This window comes from Lepidochelys olivacea (genome assembly GCF_965140295.1).
Source record: "Lepidochelys olivacea isolate rLepOli2 genome assembly, chromosome: 6".
Lineage (NCBI taxonomy): Eukaryota > Metazoa > Chordata > Testudines > Cheloniidae > Lepidochelys > Lepidochelys olivacea.
Window position 1 is genome coordinate 121,611,544 of NC_140416.1, and position 19,372 is coordinate 121,630,915.

At 43.9% G+C, this 19,372-nt stretch overlaps 1 protein-coding gene across 2 annotated transcripts in view; it reads left to right on the top strand.

Moving 5' to 3' along the window:
- DDHD1 (DDHD domain containing 1) overlaps positions 1-19,372 on the top strand; it is a 121,954-nt gene that overhangs the window by 69,958 nt on the left and 32,624 nt on the right. For both annotated transcript variants that reach the window (XM_084631389.1, XM_084631390.1), the window contains one exon: positions 11,360-11,622. In XM_084631389.1, the coding sequence (XP_084487515.1) occupies positions 11,360-11,622 (263 nt within the window). The remainder of the gene's footprint in view (positions 1-11,359; positions 11,623-19,372) is intronic.

Below are 19,372 nucleotides of genomic sequence, written 5' to 3' on the forward strand. Positions count from 1 at the left end.
ACATTTCATGAAACCTCCATTTGATTACAAGTGTTTAAAGAAAAGGAGTACTTGTGGCACCTTAGAGACTAACCAATTTATTTGAGCATGAGCTTTCGTGAGCTACAGCTCGCTTCATCGGATGCATACCATGGAAACTGTGATCTGTCACCTGTGTTATGTTTCAAAGAAACAGTGTCCCCTATCACTGTATTAGGCATTGATTCAGTATTTAAAGAAATGTGCCATCTACTAACAGATGACTCTGCTTCTGGAGCTGCTAAGTTTTTCTTGAAGGTCTCCCATCTGTCCATTTCAGCCTGTAGTTAGTGAGATCTGAGGAACGATGACTGCTATATAGAAAAGGAAGATAATGTGCTGTACTAGGCCAATTAATAAACTAAAATGCACAGACTGCATACCAAGGAGATTCCTTGTGCAGATATGCCCTAGTATTCCTTTAAATTACTTGGTATTTTCATAATATCTAAATATTCAGTAATAATTATTTATTAGTTATACTCTTGCAATTTTGAACAAATAAAAAATTTACTAACCTTTGCATTATTAATATCTTGCAAATTACTGTATTAAAACCCTCTTTACAAAGATGCAGTGGTTTGGCACAAGTCTTGACAGGCTTCATATCTAATATTACTTTTTTAACATCCTTTCATATTTGAAAGGATTATTTAAATGAAGATTAAGTATTACCAATATTTCAGAGTATGGACCTGAATTGGAGAAACTTCTGTGTTGTTTTTGGAACTTGAAACCTCGAGTATTCAGGAAATATTTCCAAACTACATCACACTGGTAGCATAATCTTTAAAAGGTAGTTCTTGGAGTACCTAAAGAGGATAAGCTGAAAAGGAACCCATTTTCCAGTATTTTTTCTGTCCAGACTGTAACTTCTCTGTAGTGCCCTCTTGATGTCAAATTTACCTTTGAAGCCTCCTGACATTGCACAGCCTACTTGGCAGCAAGAGAGTGCACTTGTTTTTGTGTTTAAAAGTGAGAGGTTTGTGAAGCCAGAAGCTTTAACTTTTGCCGATAACTGAGATTGATGCAGTATTGTTTTTGCTGAACCGAATAGCTAAAGAACTGCTTTACAGGTTTTTCATTTCTACATAATTTATCTGCTTGTCCTTTAATGTTTTCTCAGCTTTGTAATATGCCAGTATACTGGATGTGCCTGTACCAAAATACTTAAATTTAGTCCCAAATGACTGTAGCAGATTCTGAAAATGAGTTTTTCAGTTGGCCAGCCTCAACATTTCAACAGAATGAGGTGTCCTGCAGCAGAGAGCAGCTCTTTTGGGGTGAGAGGAGTAGAACAGAGGTACTTCAGGAAGCTGTGCTATTTAGGCAGAGGGGAAGCAAAAAAAGGATATGAGAAGGTCTCACCCTCTGCTTTCAGTAAGTGTGGCTTGAAGTTGGATCAGAAGGCCTTGAAACAGAGGCAACAGAGTAGAATACCCCTGTCAGAAGTCAAGAGACTTGAATGGCAGTGTACACTTTAGTCCAATGTGATAAGCCCTGTAGTTATCTTTGTGACATCCTCTCAGCCTTTATTCCTCCAATTCAGATTCAAGAGGCTACACCACAGTGTAAGTGTAAATGTGCTTCTCAGGACCCATTCAAGCTGCTTAATTGTCAGTCTGATTTATAGATATCTTCCCCTTGAATTTTATCTGACTGTCATTATGGCTTTCCATGAGCATGTAGAAAGCCCTTAATCAGGTTCATGAAGGTCATAGTGCATTTACCCTCTCAGTCGTGAGATATAAGTTGCTGATCTTTGAGCAACTTGATCCTGTGAGGTCAAATTTCTTGCTTTGTTTGTAAACATGCCTAGATTTTAGATGATGTCAGTTTGCTACCATATATGGGGAAATCTTGGAACTTTCTTTTCTGTCCTTCATTTGCAAACTAACTGATCAGCATCTAGTTGTTACAAATACTGTCTTCTGACTCTTCAACAAATACAAAACGACCTGGATGCACCCTTGCTCGAGTCACTGGCATCTGATTGACTATGTGTTGGTCTGACAGCGGGACCTACAGGATGTGCACATAACTTGGGTATTACGCAGAGCTTATTGTTGGACTTATCATTGTCTTGTTTGATCAAAGCTTTCCCTCTCTATCTGGTTGAAAATGCATAAAATTCTGTCAATTAAGTATGTAAATGTTGCTTGGCTGAATGATCTGTCAATCACCGAACAATTTTCAACATAGCTAACTACTGTTTTTTCTAAACCATTGTATCTCTTCCAACAATCAGTGGTGATGTATCTGCTGAATGGGTACCTCTGGGTGACATTATAACACCATTATGGATTGTGTTGGGTATATGAGATGCCATCATAAGGACTGGTTTGACAGTAATGATCCTGATATATTGAATTTTCCTGATGTAAAACAACGAGCACATGCTGTGCTCTTAACTGTCCTGTTCTCTGGGTTGAAAAAGGCCAGGTATAAGGCAGCTTGCAGTACACTCCAACACAAACTCCACCAAATGCAAAATACGTGGTTTAACCTTAAAGCAGAGGAGCTACAGGCCCTTGCTGATAAACATGACTCCAACGGTTCCTATGAGGTGGCCAAAGCTATGTATGGCCCTGCCTGATCTGCCTTGACACTGCAAACAAGTGCTGATGGTGAATCTCTCATCAGAGATCATACTGATATCTACCAACAGTGGCTTGAACATTTTATTGAACCACTTAATCGTTCCTGTTGAGTCACTGGATAATGTCTATAAACTGTCCACATCTGCTGCACTTGCCGATCCACCCACGTGAGCCAGTGTGTTCAAGTAATGAAAAATAATAAATCCCCTGGTCCCAATGCCATTCCAGAAGAGGTTTTCAGACATGGAGGAAATCTTTGCATTGGCAAGCTCTTCGAATTTTTCTTACATCTAGCTTCAAGCAGTTAGTTATACCACAGCAACTGAAAGATGCCAACATCTCAGAGCGTAAAGGCTCTGAAAGCAATTGTGGTAACTACCATGGTATCTCTTTGCTCCCTGTGGCCAGCAAGATTCTTGCACCGATCCTCTTGACCTGTCTTGTGACCCAAATCACTAACATTCTGTCTCCGTCACAGTGTGGCTTTTGTGCTCAATGGAGCACTGTTGACATGTTTTTCATCATTCCACAGTTACAGGGAAAATGTCGCCAAAAGCACCAACCTTTGTACATTGTTTCTGGATCTAACCAAGGTATTCCACACGGTCAACCACACTGCCCTCTGGAAATGGCTCACTAAATTTGGGTGTCCAGACAAATTTATTAACTTCATTTGGCAGTTCCATGGAGGTATGGCTGGAAGAATTAGCGTTGATGGTGATCTAACAGATCCATTTCCAATCACAAGCAGGGTGAAGCATGGGTGTGTCCCCACTCTTAGCTTTTTTGGTCTATTCTTTGCTTCAGGGCTAGAGGAAACCCTTTGTGGTGCTTCAAATGACATCTGTATGCGCTTCTGCATTGTTTAGTGTCACCGGAGAACAGTCTCGGTGCTCTAGAACCTCTCTGAATGAACTTCAGACAGGACCCTCTTATAGTGTGACTACCCCTCAGAGGACGCTCTCACTAGGGGAGGCCTCCTTGGGTCTGACCTCAGAGCGTTCAGCACTCTTGTTCACACCATGAGCTCCCTGCAGTGAGTCCACCTGGATAGGGACACCTGGGGAGGCCTTATGCCCCCGAAGGAACCATGCACCCCAACTTCACAATAAGCAGTGATTCTCCGCCAGCGTTGTAAAACAGAACAATTTATTAGTTATCTGGAACACAGTGTAGAACAGTTCTTGTCAGCACAGAAAGTAGGAAGTCAGTAGAAAGTAGTTTCAGCAAAGTCCATCTGGGGGAGGGGATCCAGAGTCTTGGGCTCTCCTTCCTGAGTTCCAAAGCAGGAGACTGACCAGCTTCCAGCAGCCCACCCTCTGTCACACTCAGTTGCCCCTCCTCCATCCTTTGTCTCTTTCCTGGGCAAACAGATCACCTGGGCTCTCTCTTCAGTCCTCTATTCTCCTGCTGGTCAAAACTGGCTGGCTCCCAAGATTGAGTGAGCCTCTGAGCCATCAGTTGCTAAGTTACAAAATGTCCAGGCTATGTGCCAGCAATGCCCCTCTGCCATGTACATTGGTCAAACTGGACAGTCTCTACGTAAAAGAATAAATGGACACAAATCAGATGTCAAGAATTATAACATTCATAAACCAGTCGGAGAACACTTCAATCTCTCTGGTCACACAATCACAGACATGAAGGTCGCTATCTTAAAACAAAAAAACTTCAAATCCTGACTCCAGCGAGAAACTGCTGAATTGGAATTCATTTGCAAATTGGATACTATTAATTTAGGCTTAAATAGAGACTGGGAGTGGCTAAGTCATTATGCAAGGTAGCCTATTTCCCCTTGTTTTTTCCTACCCCCTCCCCCCCGATGTTCTGGTTTAACTTGGATTTAAACTTGGAGAGTGGTCAGTTTGGATGAGCTATTACCAGCAGGAGAGTGAGTTTGTGTGTGTATGGGGGTGGGAGGGTGAGAAAACCTGGATTTGTGCTGGAAATGGCCCACCTTGATTATCATGCCCATTGTAGGGAGAGTGGTCACTTTGGATGAGCTATTACCAGCAGGATAGTGAGTTTGTGTGTGTGGTTTTTGGGAGGGGGGTGAGGGGGTGAGAGAACCTAGATTTGTGCAGGAAATGGCCCAACTTGATTATCATGCACATTGTGTAGAGAGTTGTCACTTTGGATGGGCTATCACCAGCAGGAGAGTGAGTTTGTGTGGGGGGGGGGGTGGAGGGTGAGAAAACCTGGATTTGTGCTGGAAATGGCCCAACTTGATGATCACTTTAGATAAGCTATTACCAGCAGGACAGTGGGGTGGGAGGAGGTATTGTTTCATATTCTCTGTGTGTATATAAAGTCTGCTGCAGTTTCCACGATATGCATCCGATGAAGTGAGCTGTAGCTCACGAAAGCTCATGCTCAAATAAATTGGTTAGTCTCTAAGGTGCCACAAGTACTCCTTTTCTTTTTTCCAGGCTACTATATGGCAGTCACACCTGCCCTCTTGGGGTCTCTGAAACAATCACACACCCTTTTTCCACCACCTAGATACTTGTGTGACACATAGGGGAAACTGAGGCACACTAGCTGTTTGCACCCCCTGCTGCAATACCAGTAACTTTCTGAATGAGTAGATTCATATCCCACCTTGCACCAACCCCCTACTTACAGTTTCTTGTCAGCCCCCTAGACCTTGCCACTTTCGGGTTTACATAACCCATGAAGTGCTTAGAGGGTATATGCTGTCTCTGTCGAGAAACAAGAAAGACAGGGACCCTCTCTTTAAGGAAGAAATCCAAACAACTGAAGTATTTTAATTTTTTTTGTTTTTTGTGTTACAGTAACACTCAAAGGCCCCAATCAAAATCAGGGCTTCGTTATGCTAGGTGCTATACAAATACATGGTTCTTGCCCTTGAAGAGCCGACAGTTAAATTTGAAACAAACTGGGGTTTAATTTTTTTTTTTAAGAAACATCAATTTGAGGTTTTTGTGCTACTAAATATTAATTTAACTTTTCAGTGGTTGAAGGGGGACAGCAGCCCTTCAAAAAATATATTGCTTAAAAAAGAGAAAAGCCAGTAAAGAGAACCACTGGGCTTTAACCTCTGTTTTGTAAATATAAAAAGTGATGATACAAAGACTGATGTTAAAGCCTGCAGCATACAGAACAGTGTGCAATTTTGTTTACATTCTCATGAGAATTAATATTACCCCCAAATCTAAGCATATTTAGTTGTTTTTAAAAAAATCATTTATGAGGAAAAGGTAAATTAGTTGGGTTTATTTAACCTTTTTAGAGAAGTGAATATTTTGAAGTAACTTAACTGGAAATATTTATAGATTCCAAGGCCAGAAGGGAACACTATGGTCATTTAGTCTGATCTCCTGTATAAGACAGGCCAATATTCAGTTATTAGTAGTTGTAGCGAATGAATTGTTTGTATTTGAATTTTTAAAAAAGCAGTCTAGGAAAGGAAAGGAAATGGAGAATTAGAGCAGTACTTTTGATATTGGACATGAAAAAGTAAGGCCATTGATTTAAGAAGCATAAAGGAGTTTCAGAGTAACAGCCGTTGTCACTTTGGATGGGCTATCACCAGCAGGAGAGTGAATTTGTGTGGGGGGGTGGAGGGTGAGAAAACCTGGATTTGTGCTGGAAATGGCCCACCTGATGATCACTTTAGATAAGCTATTACCAGCAGGACAGTGGGGTGGGAGGAGGTATTGTTTCATATTCTCTGTGTATATATAAAGTCTGCTGCAGTTTCCACGATATGCATCTGATGAAGTGAGCTGTAGCTCACGAAAGCTTATGCTCTAATAAATTGGTTAGTCTCTAAGGTGCCACAAGTACTCCTTTTCTTTTTGCATAAAGGAGTTTGTACTGAATGCATTTCCTAGAGAGGAGATGAGGTTTATAACAGGATAAAATGACAAAACTGATTTGGTGAGGTTAAAATACCTTTTAACAAGATGAAGAATTTTCTCAGACCAAGGTGTCCTTTTGCTGGCCAAAATATTGTGTCCTTTTAAGATTGAGAAAGCTATTGAGGGTTAAATAATAATATCTTAATTTTGTGACATACACTGATTACCCAAGTCATATCTTAGCTGGGACTTAACATGTAAGCTGCTTTTTCTTTTCTTTTCTTTTTTTTTTTGCTTACTAAATACCAAAAGATTCAGTTATATAATCCTAATGCTGATATAGACCCGTGTAGTCAGAGAAACAAATGGTGCTTTACAGATGCAATTAGAGTTTTTTGTTTGTTTTACTATAGCTGCAAAATATTTGGGTACTAAGTTAATTCATGACACTTTAATGATAATGGTGACTGGAAATCTTACAGCTTAGCTTTAGTAGTAAATTATACTGTGCAAATAGGTTAGGTATACAGTGATTTAGGGTATAGAAACAATCTCCATCAGCTGATCTGGTTTTATTACAGCCTTGTAATCTGGTCATCAGGCCTCTCTTTTGCTTCTGAATTTACAGCTGCTGAGAAGTCCATGTGCAGAGTATCTTTCTGCTGTACATACGTTTTGGTGTGTGTGTTTAACTCTCCAATAACAGTATGCTTTTAAAGACTAGATAGAAGCATCCTATCAGGTTGATAGCTTGATACTTCAGATGTGCTTGAGAGGAACATACCCTGTTCTACCCCAAAATGTGTAGAAAATGAGAAATTCATAATGTAGTGCCATGGATGCCTGAAGGTCACTTATCAATGCAGGTGTCCATGAAATGAAGGTGGGGGGGGTTCCCCAATTATATTTTTCTTCTTCCACGTAAGGTCTCTGCCATCCCAGGAAAAACATAACATGTAGGAATGGTGTGATCTGAGCACAAGACTGTTAGGCGGGAAGTCTTGGGTTCTAATTCCAGCTCTGACACTGATTTATTTCTTTTTCCCCCTGTGCCCTTGGGTAACCCTCTCTGAATCCATTTCTTTATCCGTAGTATGGTTTGTTTTGTTTTCAGTAGTACCCAAAATGTATTAGACTCAGTACAAACATCAAAGTAGGTAGTGTCCCAGGCCCAAAGAACTTACTTTGAAATTGAGATCATGCTTGCCTACTTCACATGGCTGTAGTAAGGATTCATTAATGTTTTTAAAATGTTTTGAAGCTGAGGATGTTAAATGATTACTGTCTGGCTGTGAAACATACTGCAAACATTTGTACCCACAGCTGCCATTCATATTTATATGCAGTAGCGATTCATAGAATACAACATTCTGGAAAAATACGAGTTAAAAAATGAATTCTTTCTCTCTGTGTTTTTTTTTTTTAATTAAAATTCCTGTAGCAATCTTGGGGGCATGGGAAGGGTTGGCATTTCCTTGGGAAAAACTAGTTTAGGAGAGGGTGCTGGTAAATACTGGCTTACACCAGGTTTAAACCAGGACACGGAGAAATATAATTGCATCCATGTCCAGCAAGTTGAGCGAACATAGAACGAGTCTTTTCAAATTTTGAATACATCCATTCAAAACTGGGGATTAGGCTTGGTCTATCCACTACATCAAAGTTGGTCTTCTGCTATAGAATGCTGCATGGCCAAATGGACCTAGAGTGGTAACCCCTGCAACTCTACCTGCTTCTGGTTCCTTAATGCTTCAAGCCCACAGCTCTGCATTGTTGTTGTTTTCCTATAATCAAATGTTTTTGACTTCTGTTTATATAATATTGAAAACTGAAATATGAGTCCTTGAAAAAATACCAAACCAAAATGTATACAGGCATTCTGATGTTCAGTATTATAATTACATATATTAGTATTACACCCAGTGCAGTTTTACTTTTTATTTATGCAGCCCTAAATTAATCTACAAATCTACTGCCTTATGTAACCGCAATTTGAATACTGTATATAACTAAAACTAAGTATAATGTGGTATGCATTAATCAACAGTTTTAAAAATTGAAAATGCTTTAAACTGGGAGTAACTAGTTTTTCCCAGAGCAGTAAAAACTATGATTTTACCTGGCAAAAACCACGTCTGGTAAATACCAGGCCATCCCATTACTGCACTTGCTCACCAATGAAAGCATGTTCTTGGCCACCCCTTATGCCAAGTTCTGGAAATATCACTTCAGTTACTGAGTGGGTTGGGTTTTACATGTAGAACTGCTTTTATTTCGGTCTCATTCCTTAACCGCTGTGGTTGTTGGTATTTCTACCAAGGCAAGTTTTCTCCTTGAATCTTGTCTTTGTGATTCATGTGTGCGCACACAGGATTTGAGAGTAGATTACAAGTTTCTGGTAGGTTGAACTAGCATAGGAACAATATACCATCATTTTAGGACTACCATAGGATTAGTCTGCTGAATACATGCCTGTAGCCTATAGTGCATTGTTAACATTTCGATCCTCTCTTCTTGAGCATTGTTCTCTGCGTTTCAAATTCAGTGGATGCCAGCTCCACCTATCTCATTTGTGCTTTTCTTCCAGAACAGCTTCTTTCTGCCTTTTGTGGAGCTTTTTGTTAATTCTTTTTGGTATAATAGGTAAATGACGCTAATTGCAGAGATGCCCAGTAGCAGGAGAAATGGGACAGAGCAGTGTTCAGAGTTGTTGTTTATGGCATAGTTTAACCAAGCAGTGAGCAGAATAATAAAGTTCTTGATCAGATCAGGTAACGCTTACAGGACTTAGAAGCAATTTGGGGAAAATGTTTTCTGAATTTTTAGACACAAAATATCTTCATAAACCCTTTGAAGCTGATCAGTACTATTGAACACAAGGAGCTCTAAATAATCCATAACCATGTATGCCATTAGTCCATGTAAAGAATAATACACAGTCTCAGCCTGAGGTGTGGTTGTAAATGCACTTGTCTGTGACACATCTTTATACAAGCAGTGATAACATAATAGAGCTGTTATAGTTAGATGATTGAGGCACATTACTAACATGCAAAATTTGTGTGTAGTCTTAATTGGTCCTTTAATATCACATTGTATATGAAGGAATCTAAATGTTGCTACATTTAGAAAGCAGATTTTGGAAAAATACATGAATTGCTGGGTAAAGTACAATTAGGAAACTGAGATGAGTGACACTACTGGAAAATATTTAATCAGAAGCCTTGGATGTCATCAGCTGCTGTCAACCTTTATACCACCACTCACCAAAGAGATGTATTCAGTTATTTGTCTCTTCTGTATGCTGGGTGCCTCTCAAACTCTTATGCCAGTTGAATGCCTATGGGAGTTGGAGCTAATACTTCTGGGTCCATCTGAGTTGGTTTGTGCATGGTACTCACTGTCTATCTTAGGCCCCTATCTAACCATAGGCAGGCAGCAAAATTTTCACTTTTTCACTTCCACAAGAGGGACATGAAGTGGCACAGCTTGCCCCCCTTGCCGATGGCACTTACTGGTCCCAATTTTGGGGAGTAAGGGAAAGTCTTGATGATCACAGAGAAACAAAGAATCAAAAGATTCATCATTTAAGGCTCAGATTTTGTCATGGATATTTTTAGTAAAAATCACGGACAGGTCACGGGTAATAAACAAAAATTCACAGAAGCCTGTGACCTGTCCGTGATTTTTACTAAAAATACCCCCTGACAAAATGGGGAGGGAGGCGGGTCCAGCACCCACAGTGGCTGGGCTGCTGTGGGGTCCGCCCGCCGCAGCTGGGCTGCTGCGGGTCCCCTACTGCCCTTGGTGGCTGGGAGCTCCAGGGGACCCCCAACTGCCTGCTGGGGGGCTGGGAGCTGCAGGGTCCCCCTGTTGCCCAGCAGCTAGGAGCTCCGGGGCTCCCCTGTTGCCTGGCGGCTAGGAGCTGCTGGGGGCTCGCTGCTGGGCTGCCTGCTTAGCTCCAGCCCCGGGGCAGAAAAGTCAGAGGTCTCTGGAAGTCACAGTTTCCGTGAGCACTGTTATAAAATTACTTTCTTACAGCTAATACAACACTAGGGTGCCTTAGGGATTTACATTGTAATGCCCTGTATACAAGTGAATCAGCATCAGTCCATCAGCAAAGGCAGCTGGACTGCCGTTCTGAACCTGCTGACTGCTGTAGTCTTACAGAGCTCCTAAGGAGCACAGGATGTGTCTTATTGCCGGGTCAGAATGCCTGCATAACTAAGCTCTCCACATTTCCCCTAACCATAGTGGATCCTGCTCTTCTCCTTGCTTCTTGGCCCCCCACAGATTCCATACCTTAATTCCTGTTCCTAGTCAAGGGTGCCTCTCTGCTGACTCTTGTACATTTTCAGGACAAGCTGCATATCTTAACAGATCCTTATGTATCATGGGGCCCTGTGCTGAGACGGTAAGCAGGAATCAAACTGTAGATGCGTAGGAGGACTCATAGGTGGCAGCTTGTGGACCTAGGAACCATTTGTAGTTCCAAAGCACCATAGAGACCCTGCTCCCTGACTCTTAGCACATGCACATAAACATGTCTAAAGCCCTGGAAATTCCCAGACAGAGAACTGAGTTAAAATGGAGTTAAGATAGAGAGTACATGTCAGTAATTTAAGAATAAAATCCTTAGAACATTTCTTTAAAACAGGAGATTTAGAGTCAAGGTTAGTTTGTTCTCTTCTATAAATGGTTATCTTTTGGACAGTTTTAAGTTACTCGTTGATAAAGCAAAATTCTCAAGGCCTGAGTGGGCTACAGTGCAACAGTCACATTCAGTGCATACTTGAATGGCCACATACACAGCCATGAAGCAGTCCCATCTTTGAACTCATAGTAAGATGAAAAGAAACAGGGAGATTAAATAGATAATGATGAAATCTTAACACAATGTTTTCTCTATTAAAACAGCTAGTAAAAGGCCTTCAACAGGAGCTGAACCGGTTATATATGCTGTTCTGTTCTCGGAATCCAGAGTTTGAAGAAAAAGGAGGGAAAGTCTCAATTGTGTCACATTCCCTTGGATGTGTAATCACTTACGACATAATGACTGGTTGGAATCCAGTAAGACTCTATGAACAATTGTTGCAGAAGGAAGAGGAGGATCTTGAAGACTGTTGGATGAGCTATGAGGAGCAACATTTGCTTGAAGAACTTTACATAACTAAACAACGGTAATGTATTCCACATTCTCATTATTAAGGAGAAATCTGCATCACTAAATGAAACTCTTTCAGAGTTTTCCAGAGCTTACCATTACTTTTATCAGAAATGCCTGGCCACTGCTGCGCCTGTGCTGGCATTGAATGGCAATGGTAAATGGAATTCTCTAACCACAGGACAAACACATTAGTAAAGCTGTCAAAGGTAAGGGGAGCTGGGATCAGTGACTGGAATTCTGAGCCCGTGTCCTGCCCATTGTACCAGAATCAAACAGCTGGCCAGCAGGAATCATCTGTTCATTGCCAGCTGATCGATTTGGGAACCACTTCCAGCAAGGGACATTAATGCAAGGCCCTCCAAAGACATTGACAGTACTGTACCCCCGTAAAGTAACTAGATCTGTGATGAAGCTGAGGCTGCACACTGCACCTGGGTGGGGAATGAGCAGTGATAAAGGGTAGAGTTATATTTGGTGTTGGAATCTTAGTTGTGAATTTCCTGAGTTTCTAGCATTTGTTTTTTAAAGGACAATAAGTATTGTAAACCTATCCAGGTCTGGGGAGAGGAGGAATAAATGTGCTCCTTTGAGCAATTATATAGGTCCCTTCCATTGTAGGTATATTTGCACTCTAGTGCAGTTGTTGGAGAGTTTTCCCTTATCAGTACCTGTGGGGCGGCATGGTTACTGTCGTTAGTACCCATTGTTGTGTTAGAGCAATTTGTGTTTAGATTAATTTAGGTTTCGGGGGGGGGGGAGTTGTTTTTCATTTTGGGAAGTTTTGTTTGACACCAGCTCCTATCTGGGTACCGGTGTTGATACCGGAGTTATGCCTTATTCTTCTGGCTTGAAACCCTGCCACTCTTACGGCAAACTAATGCTAATTCAAGACCTGCAGTCCAGCTGCCTTAAGTACTTGGGGGGGTGGGGGAGCTCATGTTAGTGACAGATGCAGTATCTGTAAAGCATTTAAGCCACAATCCTAAAAGAACAGGGCAGTTAGACTTAAGTACCTGCTTAAGTTGGAATTGGAGCTTCATCCTCTATTGGAGCCTTCTTGCACAATCCGGGTACCAATTGCCTCTGCATCAGGCAGCAGTGCTCCTCCAGCCTTGGTTGTACCACAAGACAGATCAGTTTCACTGGTGTCAAAGAGGAGGTAACACAAGTCCTCTAAGGACTTGGTACTGGGCACCTCAAGATCAGAGGCTCAGAAGTTAAGCCTCTACCAAGGACTCAAAGGTGTACTTAAAAAGGAGGCATTATCCAGAACAAGCCTCAGAATGGGAGTTTGTTGGCTCCAGAGCCCAGTTTAGGACCAGCTTCACCATTGTCACCTCAGGTTCCAGTGTCACAAGACCAGAATACTTTCCCAGTACCATCCACTCTTGAGGCATTTGTTGAATCTGTCAATACCTCCTTCCGTAGGAATTCAAAATTCTCACTTGGCATCTGCACTGATGATCGTAGTTTCAGCTCCCCACCATGTGGAACTATCGGATTTGACAATTAGCATACAGACTAAAATGGTACCTTCTAGGGGAAATCCACAGAGGATCTCGCTATCCCCTTCTCCAGAATCTGAGCTTACCTCTCGAATACTGAGGGGACAGTTCCTGCATGGTCTGAAGAAGTGGATTCTTCTTCAAATTCTAAAGTAGGTTTGTGTGTCTCTCAGTCTGGACATGTCCAGTAACCTGTATGCAGTGCCTGCCCACCCTGGTTTCAACCCCTGTTCCAGCAGGATGCAGACCACAAGGACCCTTTGTCTGCGCACAATTGGGGGCCAGGCCCATATCAGTGACCTTTGGGGAACCCACGGGGGTTCTTCCCTCAGTCAAGAGTGTCCCCACATCCTTCCCACTCTACCTCCTTGGCTAGTCATCAAGAACATCAGTACCATAAGCAGCCCAACCTTGGTAGTGGGCCTACCCTGTGCAGGGACATGATCCTTCTCTTGAGCTTCCCTGAAAAGAGTTGAAACAGGATAAGCCCCAAGGGTCATTGGCATGTTCTTCCTCAACCCATATGAGGCTGTTATGGTGGAGCCTATTTCCTTGCCATTGGGTGACTACAAAGCCCATCAAGAGTTGTTGCGAAGGATGTCTTTGGTTCTAGGCCTCCATCCAGAGGAGGTCCAGGAAAAATCCAACAGGCTTGTGGACATTTTCAACATCAGCAGCTCCATCAAGGTTAGCTCTGCCTATTAATGAGTCTGTTCTGGAGCCTACGCAGGTTTTTTGGCAGACCCCATTGTTCCTGCCGCCTACTGCAAAAATAGCAGAGAGGAGATACTACATCCCCTCTCGTGTGTGTTAACATTTTTACAGTCCTGCCCCTCAGGGCTCCCTGGCAGTATCTGCAGCTAATATAAGGGAGAAGCAGGGTCTCCAGGCATTGACACCAAAAAACAAGGAGGTTGGGAAACTAGATGTGTTCGGAAGGAAGCTTTTATTCCACAGAAGAGTTACACCTTTGTATTGCGAAGCAGCAAGCTCTGCTGGGGCACTATGATTTTACCCGGTGGGATACAATTTTGAAGTTTAAGGATGAGCTCCCAAACAATATGAAACAAGAATTTCAGGTGATGGTGGAGGAGAGCAAGTTGGTTTCTAGAACAGCTCTGCAGGCTGGTCATGATGCATCTGACTCTGCAACTTGTTGCCTGGCCTCCATCATCACCGTATGATGGTCCTCATGGATGCTATCCTCTGGTCTCCTCCCAGAGCTTCAACAAACAATCCAGGACCTCCCCATTGAGGGGTCATCGCTCTTCTCGGGAGAAAACTGATGACACTTTGCATAGTCTCAAGGACTCCAGAGTAACTTTGAAATTCCTAAGGATTTATATTCCGGGGGCAAAGAGGAAGTCTTTCTGTCCTTATCAGACCCAGCAGTTTCTCGGAGTTGTAGCTCAAACCAACGAGGAAAGATATAGGAGTTACAAAAAATGTCCACCCTCACCTTCTGTCCTGCAGCTGCTGGTTCATCAAGGTAGACTGCATCCTCCTAGCACACATTTTATTGAGTAGGTCAAGAGCAAAGTACCAGTTCCAAGAGTGCCATCTTTGCCTTCTCTGATTTTTGCAAGTTGCCTATCCCACTTCCTTCATGCTTGGGCCCACTTCACCATGTCTCAGTGTGTTCTAAGCATGGTGGAAGTGGAATACACTCTTCAACTTCTTTCTGTTTCCTCCCTCTTAGCCCCCCACTTCCCCATCTCTCTTTAGGGACCTCTCTCTCAAAGCCGTGTTATTGCGAGAAATACAATCGCTTCTTCTTGTGGGGGCTATAGAGGAGGTCCTTCAGTTGCTCAGAGGAAAGTGATATTACTCCAGTTACTTCCTGATCCTGAATGGAAAGGGAGGTGAGGTCTCAGGCCTATTTTAGATCTGAGAGAGTTAAACAAGTTCCTAAACAAATGGACATTACGGTTGGTCACTATAACTTCCATTATTCCTTCTCTTGAGCCAGGGGACTGGTATGCTTTCCTTGACTTAAAGAATGCTTACTTTCATGTGGCAATTCATCAGAGCCACAGAAAGATTCTAAGATTCTACCAACGGTTCTATCAGTTCACAGTGCTGACTTTTAGTCTGCTGGCTGACTCGCATTCACACAGCGTATGGCAGTGGTAGCCGCGTTCCTCCAGAGATCAGGAGTCCATGTCTCCCATTATCTGGATGACTGGCTAGTAAAAAGTTGATCCAAGTCATAAACATTGTCCAGTATAAACATTATCCTGTCCAAGTTTGATGTGCTTAACCTACTGATCAACACAGAGACGTCCATCCTGCCTTTGATACAGAAAATAGAATTTATTGGAATGGTCCTCAATTCCATGATGGCCAAAGCTTCCTTTCCATCATCAAGGTTTCAGACGATGCAAGGCATCATTCTAGGTTTAAAGACATATCTCTTCTGCACAGTAAGTAGCCGTTGAGGCTGCTTTGGCACATGGCAAACCTGCATTTATGTCATCCAAATATGCCAGACTACGTTTCAGAGAGCTTACAGAGCTGATTGGCCGAGGTGTATTCACCAAAGAAACACCATATGGACACGACAGTTCAGATATCAAATTGGGTCTTCTCTTCCCTAGACAGATGGACAGAACTTTCCAACGTTTACAAGGAAGATCCCTTCACCTCAACAATCTTTCACCTTAGTCACGGATGTGTCAGCTTTGGATTGATGGTCTATCTTGGGTCTCATACAGACACAGGGTAATCTAAGATTACATATAAATGTCAGGGAGTTGCAGGTTATGTGGTTGGTTTGCCTGGCATTTCTTCCACACGTTCCAGGAAAGGGCTTGTAGGATTTTGACCAAAAATGCAGTAGCCATGTTCTATGTAAACAAAGAAGAAGGGGCTTTTAAGAGCATGTGGCCGTCCCTCCTTGTCTATCTCTGATGGAGGCCACGACTCCTCACTGTCATGCCTTGACACAGCAACTAATTAGAGGGGAATTAGCTGTCTTTAAAGCTCAGACCACTTAAACTGGGCTGAGCAATACCAAGTCTATGAACCTCGGCACTCAGACAGGGTGGGCAGCAAACAATCAGGGGGCTCTGGTTTGCGATCAGGGCAGAGCAGCAAAAGGGGTCTAGCGTCCTAACTTTAGCGGACGTTAGACTAGTGCAGGCCTCCTAGCCTACAGTTGGGAGGCTGCTACCCCAGGTGTGGGGTGGCAGGGGTTATGGGGACCCAGGCCCACCCAGCTCCACTGTGTCCCAGCCCAGGGCCCTAACAGTGGTGGATTATTCCACCACTGGGGTCAGCAGGGATTCCAGCCGCAACGCGCTGACGTGGCTTCAGGCAGTGACGCAGCCAGACTACAGTCAGCTGTCGCTGGGCTACTTCCACCCCTCCCCTCCCCTCCGGGTATACCTGCATCCCGGGGTCGTCCTCCGTCTCCCCAGGATACACCACCAATGGTAGTCTCAGCAGCTCCTCCAGGGGAAGAAGGATAAAGGAGTTGGAGGCGCAAGTGGTGTTCTCGTCCATCCTTCTCGTGGAAGGAAAAGGCCTGGGTAGGGACCGTTGAATCGTCGAAGTCAACGAATGGCTACGCAGGTGGTGTCGGAGAGAAGGCTTTGGATTCTTTGACCATGGGATGGTGTTCCATGAAGGAGGAGTGCTGGGCAGAGACGGACTCCATCTTACGAAGAGAGGGAAGAGCATCTTTGCCAGCAGGCTGGCTAACCTAGTGAGGAGGGCTTTAAACTAGGTTCACCGGGGGAAGGAGACGAAAGCCCTGAGGTAAGTGGGAAAGCGGGATACCGGGAGGAAGCACAGGCAGGAATGTCTGTGAGGGGAGGGCTCCTGCCTCATACTGGGAATGAGGGGCGATCAACAGGTTATCTCAAGTGCTTATATACGAATGCACAAAGCCTTGGAAACAAGCAGGGAGAACTGGAGGTCCTGGTGATGTCAAGGAACTATGACGTGATTGGAATAACAGAGACTTGGTGGGATAACTCACATGACTGGAGTACTGTCATGGATGGTTATAAACTGTTCAGGAAGGACAGGCAGGGCAGAAAAGGTGGGGGAGTAGCACTGTATGTAAGGGAGCAGTATGACTGCTCAGAGCTCCGGTACGAAACTGTAGAAAAACCTGAGTGTCTCTGGATTAAGTTTAGAAGTGTGTGCAACAAGAGTGATGTAGTGGTGGGAGTCTGCTATAGACCACCGGACCAGGGGGATGAGGTAGATGAGGCTTTCTTCCGGCAGCTCACAGAAGCTACTAGATCGCATGCCCTGATTCTCATGGGTGACTTTAATTTTCCTGATATCTGCTGGGAGAGCAATACAGCAGTGCATAGACAATCCAGGAAGTTTTTGGAAAGCGTAGGGGACAATTTCCTGGCACAAGTGCTAGAGGAGCCAACTGGGGGGGCGCTTTTCTTGACCTGCTGCTCACAAACCGGGTAGAATTAGTGGGGGAAGCAAAAGTGGATGGGAATCTGGGAGGCAGTGACCATGAGTTGGTTGAGTTCAGGATCCTGACGCAGGGAAGAAAGGTAAGCAGCAGGATACGGACCCTGGACTTCAGGAAAGCAGACTTCGACTCCCTCAGGGAACGGATGGCCAGGATCCCCTGGGGGACTAACATGAAGGGGAAAGGAGTCCAGGAGAGCTGGCTGTATTTCAAGGAATCCCTGTTGAGGTTACAGGGACAAACCATCCCGATGAGTCGAAAGAACAGTAAATATGGCAGGCGACCAGCTTGGCTTAACGGTGAAATCCTAGCGGATCTTAAACATAAAAAAGACTTACAAGAAGTGGAAGGTTGGACATACGACCAGGGAAGAGTATAAAAATATTGCTCGGGCATGTAGGAATGATATCAGGAGGGCCAAATCGCACCTGGAGCTGCAGCTAGCCAGAGATGTCCAGAGTAACAAGAAGGGTTTCTTCAGGTCTGTTGGCAACAAGAAGAAAGCCAAGGAAAGTGTGGGCCCCTTACTGAATGAGGGAGGCAACCTAGTGACAGAGGGTGTGGAAAAAGCTAATGTACTCAATGCTTTTTTTGCCTCTGTCTTCACTAACAAGGTCAGCTCCCAGACTGCTGCGCTGGGCATCACAAAATGGGGAAGAGATGGCCAGCCCTCTGTGGAGAAAGAGGTGGTTAGGGACTATTTAGAAAAGCTGGACATGCACAAGTCCATGGGGCCGGACGAGTTGCATCCGAGAGTGCTGAAGGAATTGGCGGCTGTGATTTCAGAGCCATTGGCCATTATCTTTGAAAACTCGTGGCGAACGGGGGAAGTCTCGGATGACTGGAAAAAGGCTAATGTAGTGCCAATCTTTAAAAAAGGGAAGAAGGAGGATCCTGGGAACTACAGGCCAGTCAGCCTCACCTCAGTCCCTGGAAAAATCATGGAGCAGGTCCTCAAAGAATCAATCCTGAAGCACTTGCATGAGAGGAAAGTGATCAGGAACAGCCAGCATGGATTCACCAAGGGAAGGTCATGCCTGACTAATCTAATCGCCTTTTATGATGAGATTACTGGTTCTGTGGATGAAGGGAAAGCAGTGGATGTATTGTTTCTTGACTTTAGCAAAGCTTTTGACACGGTCTCCCACAGTATTCTTGTCAGCAAGTTAAGGAAGTATGGGCTGGATGAATGCACTATAAGGTGGGTAGAAAGCTGGCTAGATTGTCAGGCTCAACGGGTAGTGATCAATGGCTCCATGTCTAGTTGGCAGCCGGTGTCAAGTGGAGTGCCCCAGGGGTCGGTCCTGGGGCCGGTTTTGTTCAATATCTTCATAAATGATCTGGAGGATGGTGTGGATTGCACTCTCAGCAAATTTGCGGATGATACTAAACTTGGAGGAGTGGTAGATACGCTGGAGGGGAGGGAGAGGATACAGAAGGACCTAGACAAATTGGAGGATTGGGCCAAAAGAAATCTGATGAGGTTCAATAAGGATAAGTGCAGGGTCCTGCACTTAGGACAGAAGAATCCAGTGCACCGCTACAGACTAGGGACCGAATGGCTAGGCAGCAGTTCTGCGGAAAAGGACCTAGGGGTGACAGTGGATGAGAAGCTGGATATGAGTCAGCAGTGTGCCCTTGTTGCCAAGAAGGCCAATGGCATTTTGGGATGTATAAGTAGGGGCATAGCGAGCAGATCGAGGGACGTGATCGTTCCCCTCTATTCAACATTGGTGAGGCCTCATCTGGAGTAGTGTGTCCAGTTTTGGGCCCCACACTACAAGAAGGATGTGGATAAATTGGAGAGAGTCCAGCGA